The sequence below is a fragment of the Triticum urartu genome, chromosome 5A (genome assembly GCF_056163025.1).
Source record: "Triticum urartu cultivar PI428250 chromosome 5A, HENAU_Tu73, whole genome shotgun sequence".
Lineage (NCBI taxonomy): Eukaryota > Viridiplantae > Streptophyta > Magnoliopsida > Poales > Poaceae > Triticum > Triticum urartu.
In genome coordinates, this window is record NC_141877.1 from 625942191 (window position 1) to 625956902 (window position 14712).

Sequence of the window (14712 nt, forward strand, 5' to 3'; positions counted from 1 at the left end):
CGCCATGGTAGCATGGCTGTCTGATATTTTCCACAGTTCACCCAGACTAGGGGAGCTTTTTTCGCTCGAGACACAAGTCCATTGTAATTTCTATTACATGTCCAATGCCAAAAAATTATTGAAAATAACAGCATGCTATCGTAGCAGTCTTCTTTTCTTTTTTCAAAAGGTTCAGGGTTATGTTGGGATAGTAAAAGAAACATGTACAGTTGATCAGCTTGTTTCAGGTCGACTGAACGTTCCCTTGTGTGTCTCGACTGTCCCGAAGATTCCCTAAAGAACACAGAATACATAATATTTAATCTCCTAAGACATTAGATAGAAGTCTTCGTCATGCTTGCAAGTAGTCAGGAATGTATTAACAGAAAACTGAAACTGTTTATAAAGATAAGCAGGAAGAATACTTTAGACAAAATGCCATACTTTCTGGGATGAACTGTTGAGTATTAAAATCTAATGAAAAGCGGGAAAAAAAAAAGAACTCCGTCGCCGGGACTTGAACCCGGGTGTCTCGGGTGAGAGCCGAGTATCCTAACCACCTAGACTACCACCGAGATGTGATTGAGATTGGCAGTTTAGCTTTACATTCGAGTGAAAATGGCGCAGGTGAAATGGCCACCGACGAACCGAAGGTTATTTGTGCAGCATCTACGGCACTGATATGTTACTTTCACCCTATCTAATCCCACGGAAAAAATATTTCTATCGTCACAGCTTTCACATGTCAGCAACCGAATGACCGATCTATAGGGTGCCAACAAATAGAGCTCGCTGCAGGCTGTCCTCGCCAAGAATGCTGCGGCCACAAGAGCCCTCTGAGTTGTCGTGCACCTTCAAATCAAGAAATAGAAGCTCTAAAGATAGACAGTTCGCCTTGAATAACCCGCTTGCAGTTGCTCGCAAGCACGGTATATATACCCGTCCATTGCACGAGGAGAAGAAGCTGCTAGCCATCTGGAATCAGCCTCCTCCCTGTTTGTTGTACTCCCATTCCTCCTTTTACCAGTAGGTGAACAAGCTAGAGGGAGAGGCATGGACGGTGGAAAGGACAAAGGTGCGGGTGGGTACAGCGGGTACCCTGGTGGCTACCCTGCTCCGGCGGGATATCCCGGTTACCCTGTTCCGGTAAGCTCGTATCCGCCGGCGCCCGGATATGCTGCTCCACCTGGGCAGTATGCGCCACCTCCCGGCGCGTACCCTCAGCCCGGGGGTTATCAACCGCCGAACGTTGCGTATCCCCCGAATGGGTACCCCGCCACCGCTGGGTATCCACAATATCCTACGGCCCACCCTCCAGCTGGTTATCCCGCTCAAGGGCCACCAATGCAGGTTCCTCCTTATGGTATGTCCCTTTACACACACTTCATTTGTTCATGTGTGTGTGTGTGTTTCAAAATGGTATTTATTCTATTTATTGCTTTTTACCACTAATATATACTCCCTCTATAACTGATAGTGTCAAAGAATGTCTTATATTAAGTTACAGAGAGAGTAATACATATGTGTTCACATTTTTCTCTCAAAAAAATAAATATTCAGATTTATACAATATAAATATTATTATTACAATTGTCGCTAAAACATATGTTTATTTGATAGTGCTTTCAAAAAAACTACTTGCAACAAATAGATACGGTAACCGTCAAGTATGCATGTTCATGTCCAAAAGTGTTAAGTACTAGTAGAATGCAATCAGGTGTGAAAAGATGGCACTCCATGGTTCATATGGAGGCATGACCATGTTATGAACTCGATCGGTCGAGTCAACTTGCAAGCCATTTTGTTCAGGTCACGCTCCTATGTACGGGGGAGGCGGCCATGGCGTAGCAGGCGGCATGATTGCCGGCGGCACGGTGGCGGCAGGCGCAGCATATGGAGCTCACAAGGTGTCGCACGGCGGCGCCCACGGGATGTACGGCCACGGTAACCACCACGGCAAGTTCAAGCATGGCAAGTTCAAGCACGGCAAGTTTGGCAAGCACAAGAAGATGTACGGGCGCAAGTGGAAGTGAAGAGGGGAAAAGATACGGCTACTCGGATGTACCTACTACGTAGACAACATGTAGACCCGTATAATTCGCCATCTTGCTCTCTCTCATCTCACCAATGACTCCTCCCTGTGCCGCTCAGAAGGGGGGAAAAGATGTGATCACCTTTGTTATCGTTCCTTTTTCCTCTGAGGATCGCCGGCAGCTTTATTGTTGATGAACAATGTTCATACGAATACAAGCAAACTCGCAGAAAATATGGGATTTGTTTAGTGCTCCAATTCTCCAAAGCTACTCCCTCTAGATAAATCCGTTTGAGTGAAAAGTAATATGGATCGGAGGGAGTACTGTGTTTCTCTCCGATGCTTCTCCTACCCCAACTCCCAAGTTCTAGTTCTTCAATTCTTCCTCTTGTCATTGGAATTGGAATCCCCAGATACGAAATCACAGGTGGATCGGGTCATAACAGGTTAATTACTTGTAATTTATGCATAATAACTAAATTGGTTTTCATTGTACAAAATACGCACACAGGACATGCAGGTTCCATCCAACATAGCACGGTTTGGCATACAACTGAACTTTATGCCTGTTTATCCAAGATACTGATGCTTCTCAGTTAAAAGGGAGACAGCACAGATAATTCAGATGCTAACACTTTTCTTCCCCTCCTCGTGTCCACATGCCTTCTGCTTTTCATGATCAGTCGTCTGCACTTTTATCCTGTAAGTAGCTCCTATGGCGGTGGCGATGATTGCAAACCAGGTCACCGGCGTTCTCCTGCAGACAAACCACCGTCAGAAAACATAAAGCAAATCTCTGTTACCTGACGAATCTAGGTAGACACACATTTGATGGAAAAGAATATGATAGGGCACGTACAAATCGAAGGGTTCGTCCCACAGTATCGTACTATAGAATACGCCGCCGCCGGTGGAATGCTTCCGCTGCAAATCACAAGGGATCGGATGGGCAGAATTGAGAGTATTTAACCCAGTAAAAGAAAATTACCCTGACGGCGGTGAAGCTAGGCCCAGAGCCGCCGCCCTTGCTGAGGAAGCGAGCGGCCGGTGCAAGGTGCCGGAGGGCGGATCGGAGCGTCGCCATCCCCCGGTTGACGCGGTCCCTCCAATTGAGGACTGGAGGCCGATCGATGCGGCGGTGGCTGCAACTTCCTCGGCTTGGATCGCCTCTTGCTCTCCACCGTGTTGCGCTGGCTGCCGGGTAGGGTTATGTTTGGGGGATCTCCGGGTTGGCTGCGGGTCATGTTATTCACAGCACTCCCGATCCGATTCCCAGTACGAAGCCGATTAAAAGTCCAGAAGCTGAGCCGTGTGGATCAAAAAAAAAAAGCTCTGGAAAAAAATAGTGAAGGGTTCATAAATTTCAAGTGAGCCCTCCAACTATTTCCAGGGGTGACTTCCACAAAATCAGGACCAACTTCTGAAAACTTGACAATGTACACTCATCAAGTTCTTATGGGTTTCTAAAATGGACGCAACTAACGTCCGAACGGATCTGCTTTTAGGGACAGATCCGAACGATCCTCCCGTGGTCCACTTCTCTCGTCCCTTCCGCGATCTCCGATTCTTCTGGCGCGCATCCTTCTCTGCTCGATCCCACCACTTCTCTCGCTTCCTTTTTAATTTTCTGGCGTGCTAAAAAAACATGGTAAAAAGATTGCAGGAGGTGGGAGTCAAACTCAATACCTCTTGGTCCATCATCGCTTGTCGTATCCACCTAGTCTGGTTTCAAGTTGTTATTACAAAAAAGGTCGATAAATATTTGTACCGCTACATACGCGACCAGAGAAACAAGCCTTTTTTTCTTTCATGTTTTTCACCATTTTTGCTTCCCTTTTATACACGGTAATTCGTGCATCATAGACCTAATAACTCACACACCATGGTAACTTTTTGACCCTAGGTAAGAAGTTGTTGTAATACACCTCAATAACTTATCTATAAAAGAGCATGGTAGTTACACGTCACGAATCTAATAACTCACTCACAAACACTGTGGTAACTCTTGATCCGAAGAAAAAAAACGTTGTTGTAACACATCCAGATAACTTGTCTGTAAAAAGAGCATGGTAATTTATATGCCATGAATATGATAATTCACGCACAAACGTTGTGTTAACTTTTTTGACCACATGAAAAAAACCCCAATAACTTTTCTATAAAGAGCATGGTAATATATAAGCCACAAACCTGGTAACTCAATCACAAACACCACGGCAAATTTCGGCCTAGGGGAAAAAGTTGTTGTAAGAATCCCGATAACTTCTCTGTAAAGAGCATGATAATTTATACGCCACGAACCTGATAACTCATGCACAACAGCATTTTTTCCCAGTAGAAAGTTACTGTGGTGTTTGTACCTAAGTTATAAGTTATCAGAGCTGTGTTGTGCATACTACCATGATATTTAAACAAAAGTTACCGGAGTTACATTTTAAACAACCTTTTTTCCTCGGTTTAAAGTTATCAGGTTGGTTGTACCTAAGTTATCTCGTCTGTTGTGCGTCCGTAATTTTTCATAGAAAACGTTTCAAAACATACCCATGTAGTTCCACTCCCAAAACATAGAAAGCTTCAAACATTCTATTCATATGAAAGTTAAAGCATGATCAAGCTTTCACTTCCATCAATGTGACTATCATTGCAAACAACAAAACAATGTTAGCGTGTACAATAATAATGCAAAATGCTAACACAGACAGAAGAATTCTATGTGTACTTTCTTTTTTCCAGCAGCAAGATGTGATTCATTCTAGTGTTTCTACTGTAGTACTGAGTACTCCCTACGTTCACACATATAAGATTTTTGTTAGAATATGCATGAGTATGGGGATCATATGCTGAAAGTAGAGAGGGTAAAGAATCAACACACACATACATATACATCTCGCGTACCATGGACGAAGTTTAAACCTATCTCTTTTTTTATGTGAATGAAGTTTAAACCTATCTATCTGTACTTATACTGGTTACTACGTAGAACAAATCAAGCAACACGGCGTGGCTCCGTCGTGGGCTGTTCCGCCGCGGCCGCCTTCGCCTCCTCCTCCTGGATCCGCTGGAGCACGCGAAGCCTGAGAGCCCGCAGGCGATCCTCGTACGCGAGCACGTCGGCCTTGCCCATCGTCGCCAGCTCCTCCTGGCTCCTCCTTAGCGCCCCGATAAGATGCGCTACGCTGTGGCCGGCGCCAGAGCTCGCGCCCGTCTCGCCGGTCCACGGGGAGTCTTTGACCTCGGCTGTGGTGCTGCTCGCGCTTGCCTGCTCACCCTGGCGCCCCCCAAGGTCCTGCATCTCGCTGCCGCCGGCCGCCGCCATGCCTAGTGCTCGGTTGCGACGTCGCGGGATCTCGATCAAGGCGTTCGTCTTGCGTCGCGTGCCCAAGAACCAAAGCCTGGTCGTGTTCCGTCAGCGCGACTCTGCGTAATATGATGATGGAACACGTCCGTAGGTAGGGTGTTAAGCTGTATATAAGCACTGCTCTCAGGGCGAGTGCGGAGCTGAGAAGGATTAAGGGTAATTAAATCTGGATTGTTACGTGCGCGTAATGTGAGATTATTCCGACTAGAGGTGGGTTCGGATTTTATTCTTTTTTTGTGTGTGGCCGTACGGCACGGTAGAGAGGGCTTGTATCGGACTCGAACCCCGGTGATGAGCTTCCACGGTGAAACGTCGTGCTCTCTCCCAGCCAAGAGAGGTTTTTTTTGCCTAAAAAAAAGCCAAGAGAGGTTTTTTTAGGACGATGTTACTTACAGCCATTATTTATTTATAGTTTTATTATTATTTATGAAACAGAGGTGAATGATTTGCTCATCCACTAATTAAACAATAAAGAGAATTGCTAACTAATTAACAAAAAATCGAACGAAAACCACTGCAAACCGTTGAGCAACATTCCCCCACACACAACTCAACATAGAGAGTCATGTCAAGACTACACGCCGATGTCATTGTCATCACTTCTCCCTAACAAGCAACACGCGTTATAGCCCTCCCTAAACTCCGAGCAAGCGACTCCGACTTCGCCGAAGATGACTGTCGATCCAATCCTCATCATAGAGGCACTGCAGAAACATGAGAAGACCTGTGCCAGAAACTCAGCCACCCGTGTCGAGGGAAGCGCAGTTCCAACTCTGAAGGAGAGCTCAGAAGAAGAAACTATGCAAGGCTAGTACCGCTGAAGACCACCAAACGAACCATCTACTATCTGTCATCGTTGCCACTGCCCTGCTGCCACGACTTCGACTTCACCGCAACAGAATACCCCGAGGTAATCTCGTAAATACGTCAAAGAAGAGCTGATTACCTCAACCATTGTCACACCTCCGATATCGCTTGCCCCGTCATCGTTGTCACAGAAGCCTCGACGCCAACACCGTCGCCATCCACTGATCCCACTTGCTGATGCTCAGCTCCAAAGATGAAGCGCCCGAGAGGGGAAACGACGCCGAGACATCACCACCGTCTAATCATATGATCTTGTAAGTGCATCTAGTGCCACTCCTAGTTGGTTTTGGAGTATTGACGACAAACCTAGTTGAGGGACTAATGTGTTTGTGAGAATTGCAGGATAACACAGGTAGAAGTCCCTCATTGATTCGGTTTTCCTACCAGAGATGACCCCTAAAAATGTATGAAGACATTGAAGTCAAAGTTGGTATATGAAGATATTCACATTAAAGACTATGACAAGAGAAGACACCACATGAAGCCTATGGAGCTCGAAGACTTAGATCTTTCGTAGTTCTCCTTCTTTTGTGTTGAGTCATAGGAACCACCGTACTGTTAAGTGGGGTCCAAGAGAACCAGTCAAAATGACTGAAGTGATGCCTAACCAAAACCTATGTCTTCGAGTGAAGACTATGAGAGCGAATCTTGTCCAGAGTCGGACAAGTCAGCTTTGCTTGCAGCCCAAGTAAAGTTGCCGTGTGAGTTTGAAATCTGATCGTTGGAACACGTGTCAGTTCCTTAGTGACCCAGGGTCATTTCGGACAAATCAGATCGGGTTGCCAAATGGCTATAAATAGCCCACCCCCCACAACCATAAACGGTTGGCTGCTCAGATTGAGAGTACGGCTTTTGTCGTTTGAGAGCAACCCACCTCGAAGCCTTTGAGAGAGAATTCCTTGCGAGGATAAAGCCCTAACCACCCAGAGCCAAAGAGAATTGGGCATCACTTAAGTCTTCTTGTCTGTGTGATTTGAAGACTTATTACACTTGAGGACTGTGCATCCTCCATCCGGTTAGGCGTCGCGTTCTGAGCATCCAAGAGACATTGTGGATTGCCGGTGAACGAAGTCTGTGAAGGTTTGGGAGTCTACCTTGAAGACTTACCAGAGTGATTGGGCGAGGTATGTGTGACCTTAGCTCAAGGGGAATACGGTGAGGACTGGGTGTCCTGAGCTGCGTGTTCAGAACTGGGTGTTCGGGACTGTGTGTCCTAAGGTTTAAATACCTAGCCGCCCTAACCAGACGTACATTTGTCACAGCAACTGGAACTAGTCCAACAAATCATTGTCTTCAGCGTGTCACTGGTTTCATCTTCCCTTCCCTTTACTTACTGTTGCTCCTTGTGAAGTCATTGTATGTTTGCACTATCTTTTGTCTTCACTGAGTGACTGCATGTTCTGTATGGCTTTATAATATCTTCCTACCTGATCCTTACTACATTGCTGCTATTAAATCATTGTGCTTTCACTTTATTAAATACTTGACTATGGCTTGCCTAGTGTAGTCTACCTTCCGCTGCATGGTAATAGGTTTATTTCTATCGTTTGTCTTCATAACTTCCATGTTTTGAAGACTTTCATAAAAATCGCCTATTCACCCCCCTCTAGTCGATATAACGCACTTTTAATTGGTATCAGAGCAAGGTGCTCCCTTGTTCTGTGTGATTCGGTTTAACCACCTGGAGTTTTAGCTATGTCGACTGCAGGGATAATTAAAGTCTCCGCTGCGTGCCCCGTCTTCGATGGAACTGAATATCCCTACTGAAAGAATAAGATGCGCATGCATCTTGAAGCCATTGATGTCGACCTATGGTATGTCGTCAAAAACGGTGTTCCCAAGGCTGGAGAAGGTGTCACTGCTGCTGATGTCAAGAAATTTGTTCAACTGGACTCTACTGCCAAGAATATCATCTGTGGTCACCTGACCAAAGGACAGTATGGCCGTGTGAGTGCTTTGAAGACATCTAAGCTGGTCTGGGACTGGCTCTCCAAGGTCAATGAAGGCATCTCAACCCAGAGAGATCAGAGAATCAGTGTCCTTCGCAACCTCTTCAACCGCTTCAAGCGAAATGACAATGAGAATGTCCAGCACACATTTGACCGACTCACTGACATCACAAATGAGCTTCAAGCCCTCGGCGCTACTGAGATCATCAAACATGAAGTCGTCAAGACACTACTGAGATCACTTGATAGTTCGTTTGACATCCTAGCCCTGATGATTCAAGAACGTCCTGATTTCAAGACACTCGATCCATCTGACATACTTGAGAGGCTCAACACACATGAGTTTCAGCTTTCTGAGAAAAGAGATATCTACGGTCCAAACTATGGGCGAACTCGTGCCTTGAAGGCAAAAGCTGTCTCCTCATCTGAAGAAGAATCTGACAGCAGTTCTGATGATCCCGAAGACATTGGAAGGGAACTTGCTATGCTTGTGAAGAAGTTCCAAAAATTCACCAAGAAGAAAGGTTTCAGAAAGTCTTCCCGATCAAGCTCAAGGAATGATGAAGCTTCTGCTCATGACTACAAGAAGAAAACATGTCACAAGTGCAAGAAACTTGGCCACTTCATCTCTGAGTGTCCACAGTGGGACAATGAGAACAAAAAGAAGAAGAAGAGCAAGGAATATGAATCTGACGACAAGAAGAAGAAGAAATACTCAAAGTCTTCTTCCAAGTCTTCCTCAAAGTCTTCATCACACAAGAAGAGCTCATCTGGCAAGGCATGTGCGTTTGTTGGCAAGGTAATGGATTCAGAGGAGGAGTCCGCTTCTGAGGAGGCGGAGGTGGAGTCTGAGGAGGAGTCCGATTTAGGCGTCGCAAGTCTGGTTACAGCATACGTTGCCAAGTCCATCTTCAATACTGAAGACAATGACCTCGTCACTGACACCGATGCAAATGACAAGGACTACTCCGCTTCTACCTACTGCTTCATGGCACGCGGTGCCAAGGTAAACACACGCACTACTCACTATTAAACATCTAGTGACGATGACTCTGATTGTGATTCAAAACCCAGCTACAAAACACTTGCTAAAATTGCAACTGAACAACAGAAAGCTATGGAACATATTCAAAAACTGTTAGACAGAAGCGATGATCTGTTAGGTGCTGAAATGACTCGATCTGAATCCTTAATTGAAGACATAAAAAATCTTCACGTTAAGTATCAGGAACTTGAAAGTCGTCATGAAACTCTCTCAACAACTCATGAAAAGCTTTCCTATGATTATCTTCAAAGGAAGCAAGATCTTGAGAAATTGAGAGCGGTTCATGAAGATCTTCAAAAGGAAAACGAGTCACTTCGCGCCAAACAGATCAGTCCCGCTCAGGAAGGATTTGAACCACCATGTCTTAAATGCATTGAGCGTGATAATGCTACTTCTGTTGCTGAATGTTCTACTGCTACTACTGTTGCAATATCTTCAACTATTGATGTGGTAACTAACTGTTGGGTTTCGTAGTAATTTCAAAAAATTTCCTACGCACACGCAAGATCATGTGATGCATAGCAACGAGGGGGAGAGTATTGTCTACGTACCCAACGCAGACCGACTGCGGAAGCGATGACACGACGTAGAGGAAGTAGTCGTACGTCTTCACGATCCAACCGATCAAGCATCGAAACTACGGCACCTCCGAGTTCGAGCACACGTTCAGCTCGATGACGATCCCCGGACTCCGATCCAGCAAAGTGTCGGGGAAGAGTTCCGTCAGCATGACGGCGTGGTGACGATCTTGATGAACTACAGCAGCAGGGCTTCGCCTAAACTCCGCTACAGTATTATCGAGGAATATGGTGGCAGGGGGCACCGCACACGGCTAAGGAACAGATCACGTGGATCAACTTGTGTGTCTAGAGGTGCCCCCTGCCTCCGTATATAAAGGAGTAGAGGGGGGGAGGCTGGCCGGCCAAGCTTGGTGCGCCAGGAGAGTCCTACTCCCTCTGGGAGTAGGATTCCGCCCCCCAATCCTAGTTGGAATAGGATTCGCGGAGGGGGAAAAGAGGAGGAGGGGGCCGGCCACCTCTCCTAGTACTAATAGGACTAGGGGAAGGGGGGAGGCGCGCAGCCCATCAAGGGCAGCCCCTTCTCTTTTCCACTAAGGCCCACTATGGCCCATATAGCTCCCGGGGGGTTCCGGTAACCCTCCCGGTACTCCGGTAAAATCCCGATTTCACCCGGAACACTTCCGATATCCAAATATAGGCTTCCAATATATCAATCTTTACGTCTCGACCATTTCGAGACTCCTCGTCATGTCCGTGATCACATCCGGGACTCCGAACAACCTTCGGTACATCAAAATGCATAAACTCATAATATAACTGTCATCGTAACCTTAAGCGTGCGGACCCTACGGGTTCGAGAACAATGTAGACATGACCGAGACACATCTCTGGTCAATAACCAACAGCGGGACCTGGATGCCCATATTGGCTCCTACATATTCTACGAAGATATTTATCGGTCAGACCGCATAACAACATACGTTGTTCCCTTTGTCATCGGTATGTTACTTGCCCGAGATTCGATCGTCGGTATCCAATACCTAGTTCAATCTCGTTACCGGCAAGTCTCTTTACTCATTCCGTAATACATCATCTCACAACTAACATATTAGTTGTAATGCTTGCAAGGCTTATGTGATGTGTATTACCGAGAGGGCCCAGAGATACGTCTCCGACAATCGGAGTGACAAATCCTAATCTCGAAATACGCCAACCCAACATCTACCTTTGGAGACACCTGTAATGCTCCTTTATAATCACCCAGTTACATTGTGACGTTTGGTAGCACCCAAAGTGTTCCTCCGGCAAACGGGAGTTGCATAATCTCATAGTCATAGGAACATGTATAAGTCATGAGGAAAGGAATAGCAACATACTAAACGATCGGGTGCTAAGCTAATGGAATGGGTCATGTCAATCAGATCATTCAACTAATGATGTGACCTCGTTAATCAAATAACAACTCATTGTTCATGGTCAGGAAACATAACCATCTTTGATTAACGAGCTAGTCAAGTAGAGGCATACTAGTGACACTTTGTTTGTCTATGTATTCACACATGTATTATGTTTCCAGTTAATACAATTCTAGCATGAATAATAAACATTTATCATGATTATAAGGAAATATATAATAACTTTATTATTGCCTCTAGGGCATATTTCCTTCAGTCTCCCACTTGCACTAGAGTCAATAATCTAGATTACACTGTAATGAATCTAACACCCATGGAGCCTTGGTGCTGATCATCTTTTGCTCGTGGAAGAGGCTTAGTCAACGGGTCTGCAACATTCAGATCCATATGTATCTTGCAAATCTCTATGTCTCCCACCTGGACTAGATCCCGGATGGAGTTGAAGCGTCTCTTGATGTGTTTGGTCCTTTTGTGAAATCTGGATTCCTTTGCCAAGGCAATCGCACCAGTATTGTCACAAAAGATTTTCATTGGACCCGATGCATTAGGTATGACACCTATTTCGGATATGAACTCCTTCATCCAGACTCCTTCGTTCGCTGCTTCCGAAGCAGCTATGTACTCCGCTTCACATGTAGATCCTGCTACGACGCTTTGTTTAGAACTGCACCAACTGACAGCTCCACCGTTTAATGTAAACACGTATCCGGTTTGCGATTTAGAATCGTCCGGATCAGTGTCAAAGCTTGCATCAACGTAACCTTTTACGGTGAGCTCTTTGTCACCTCCATATACGAGAAACATATCCTTAGTCCTTTTCAGGTATTTCAGGATGTTCTTGACCGCTGTCCAGTGATCCATTCCTGGATTACTTTGGTACCTCCCTGCAAAACTTATAGCAAGGCACACATCAGGTCTGGTACACAGCATTGCATACATGATAGATCCTATGGCTGACGCATAGGGAACATCTTTCATATTCTCTCTACCTTCTGCAGTGGTCGGGCATTGAGTCTTACTCAACTTCACACCTTGTAACACAGGCAAGAACCCTTTCTTTGCTTGATCCATTTTGAACTTTTTCAAAATTTTGTCAAGGTATGTGCTTTGTGAAAGTCCAATCAAGTGTCTTGATCTATCTCTATAGATCTTAATGCCTAATATGTAAGCAGCTTCACCGAGGTCTTTCATTGAAAAACTTTTATTCAAGTATCCCTTTATGCTATCCAGAAATTCTATATCATTTCCAATCAGCAATATGTCATCCACATATAATATCAGAAATGCTACAGAGCTCCCACTCACTTTCTTGTAAATACAGGCTTCTCCGAAAGTCTGTATAAAACCAAATGCTTTGATCACACTATCAAAGCGTTTATTCCAACTCCGAGATGCTTGCACCAGTCCATAAATGGATCGCTGGAGCTTGCATACTTTGTTAGCTCCCTTTGGATCGACAAAACCTTCTGGTTGCATCATGTACAACTCTTCTTCCAGAAATCCATTCAGGAATGCAGTTTTGACATCCATCTGCCAAATTTCATAATCATAAAATGCGGCAATCGCTAACATGATTCGGACAGACTTAAGCATCGCTACGGGTGAGAAAGTCTCATCATAGTCAACCCCTTGAACTTGTCGAAAACCTTTCGCGACAAGTCGAGCTTTGTAGACAGTAACATTACCATCAGCGTCAGTCTTCTTCTTGAAGATCCATTTATTCTCAATTGCTTGCCGATCATCGGGCAAGTCAACCAAAGTCCATACTTTGTTCTCATACATGGATCCCATCTCAGATTTCATGGCTTCAAGCCACTTTGCGGAATCTGGGCTCACCATCGCTTCTTCATAGTTCGTAGGTTCATCATGATCTAGTAGCATGACTTCCAGAACTGGATTACCGTACCACTCTGGTGCGGATCTTACTCTGGTTGATCTACGAGGTTCAGTAGTATCTTGTTCTGAAGTTTCATGATCATTATCATTAACTTCCTCATTTATTGGTGTAGGTATCGCAGAAACAATTTTCTGTGATGTACTACTTTCCAACAAGGGAGTAGGTACAGTTACCTCGTCAAGTTCTACTTTCCTCCCACTCACTTCTTTCGAGAGAAACTCCTTCTCAAGAAAGTTTCTGAATTTAGCAACAAAAGTCTTGCCTTCGGATCTGTGATAGAAGGTATATCCAATAGTTTCCTTTGGATATCCTATGAAGACACATTTCTCCGATTTGGGTTCGAGCTTATCAGGTTGAAGCTTTTTCACATAAGCATCGCAGCCCCAAACTTTCAGAAACGACAACTTTGGTTTCTTGCCAAACCATAGTTCATAAGGCGTCGTCTCAACGGATTTTGATGGTGCCCTATTTAACGTGAATGCGGCCGTCTCTAAAGCATAACCCCAAAATGATAGCGGTAAATCAGTAAGAGACATCATAGATCGCACCATATCTAGTAAAGTACGATTACGACGTTCGGACACACCATTACGTTGTGGTGTTCCGGGTGGCGTGAGTTGCGAAACTATTCCACAGTTTTTCAAATGTACACCAAACTCGTAACTCAAATATTCTCCTCCACGATCAGATCGTAGAAACTTTATTTTCTTGTTACGATGATTTTCAACTTCACTCTAAAATTCTTTGAACCTTTCAAATGTTTCAGATTTATGTTTCATTAAGTAGATATACCCATATCTGCTTAAATCATCTGTGAAGGTGAGAAAATAACGATATCCGCCACGAGCCTCAATATTCATCGGACCACATACATCGGTATGTATGATTTCCAACAAATCTATTGCTCTCTCCATAGTACCGGAGAACGGTGTTTTAGTCATCTTGCCCATGAGGCACGGTTCGCAAGTACCAAGTGATTCATAATCAAGTGGTTCCAAAAGTCCATCAGTATGGAGTTTCTTCATGCGCTTTATACCGATATGACCTAAACGACAGTGCCACAAATAAGTTGCACTTTCATTATCAACTCTGCATCTTTTGGCTTCAACATTATGAATATGTGTATTACTACTATCGAGATTCAATAAGAATAGACCACTCTTCAAGGGTGCATGACCATAAAAGATATTACTCATATAAATAGAACAACCATTATTCTCTGATTTAAATGAATAACCGTCTCGCATTAAACAAGATCCAGATATAATGTTCATGCTCAACGCTGGCACCAAATAACAATTATTTAGGTCTAATATTAATCCCGAAGGTAGATGTAGAGGTAGCGTGCCGACCGCGATCACATCGACTTTGGAACCGTTTCCCACGCGCATCGTCACCTCGTCCTTAGCCAATCTTCGCTTAATCTGTAGCCCCTGTTTCGAGTTGCAAATATTAGCAACAGAACCAGTATCAAATACCCAGGTGCTACTGCGAGCATTAGTAAGGTACACATCAATAACATGTATATCACATATACCTTTGTTCACTTTGCCATCCTTCTTATCCGCCAAATACTTGGGGCAGTTCCGCTTCCAGTGACCAGTCTGCTTGCAGTAGAAGCACTCAGTTTCAGGCTTAGGTCCAGACTT

At 44.7% G+C, this 14712-nt stretch overlaps 2 protein-coding genes and 1 non-coding gene across 3 annotated transcripts; 1 reads left to right on the forward strand and 2 right to left on the reverse strand.

The window, feature by feature from the left end:
- Positions 1 to 481: 481 nt before the first annotated feature.
- On the reverse strand, positions 482 to 554 carry TRNAE-CUC (transfer RNA glutamic acid (anticodon CUC)). The gene has a single exon. It is a non-coding gene; the product is annotated as a tRNA-Glu (tRNA).
- A 439-nt stretch (positions 555 to 993) lies between these two features.
- LOC125506959 (uncharacterized) lies at positions 994 to 2247 on the forward strand. Its single transcript, XM_087522095.1, has 2 exons — positions 994 to 1342; positions 1789 to 2247. The coding sequence occupies exons 1-2, from the start codon at positions 1033 to 1035 to the stop codon at positions 2010 to 2012; spliced, it is 534 nt and encodes a 177-aa protein (XP_087378221.1). The 5' UTR covers positions 994 to 1032; the 3' UTR covers positions 2013 to 2247.
- A 141-nt stretch (positions 2248 to 2388) lies between these two features.
- Positions 2389 to 4001, reverse strand: LOC147973518 (uncharacterized). The gene is made up of 3 exons (XM_087522094.1): positions 3000 to 4001; positions 2871 to 2935; positions 2389 to 2768 (listed from the first exon to the last, which is right to left on the reverse strand). Exons 1-3 carry the CDS (start codon positions 3093 to 3095, stop codon positions 2633 to 2635), a joined length of 297 nt encoding a protein of 98 aa, XP_087378220.1. The 5' UTR covers positions 3096 to 4001; the 3' UTR covers positions 2389 to 2632.
- Positions 4002 to 14712: the final 10711 nt, after the last annotated feature.

Coding starts and splice junctions, on each gene's coding strand:
- LOC147973518 (XM_087522094.1), bottom strand. CDS start 3,095: ATGGCGACGCTCCGATCCGCCCTCCGGCACCTTGCACCGGCCGCTCGC. Junction 2,936..2,999: donor CTAGCTTCACCGCCGTCAGG/GTAATTTTCTTT, acceptor TGTGATTTGCAG/CGGAAGCATTCCACCGGCGG. Junction 2,769..2,870: donor TGGGACGAACCCTTCGATTT/GTACGTGCCCTA, acceptor GTTTGTCTGCAG/GAGAACGCCGGTGACCTGGT.
- LOC125506959 (XM_087522095.1), top strand. CDS start 1,033: ATGGACGGTGGAAAGGACAAAGGTGCGGGTGGGTACAGCGGGTACCCT. Junction 1,343..1,788: donor AATGCAGGTTCCTCCTTATG/GTATGTCCCTTT, acceptor CATTTTGTTCAG/GTCACGCTCCTATGTACGGG.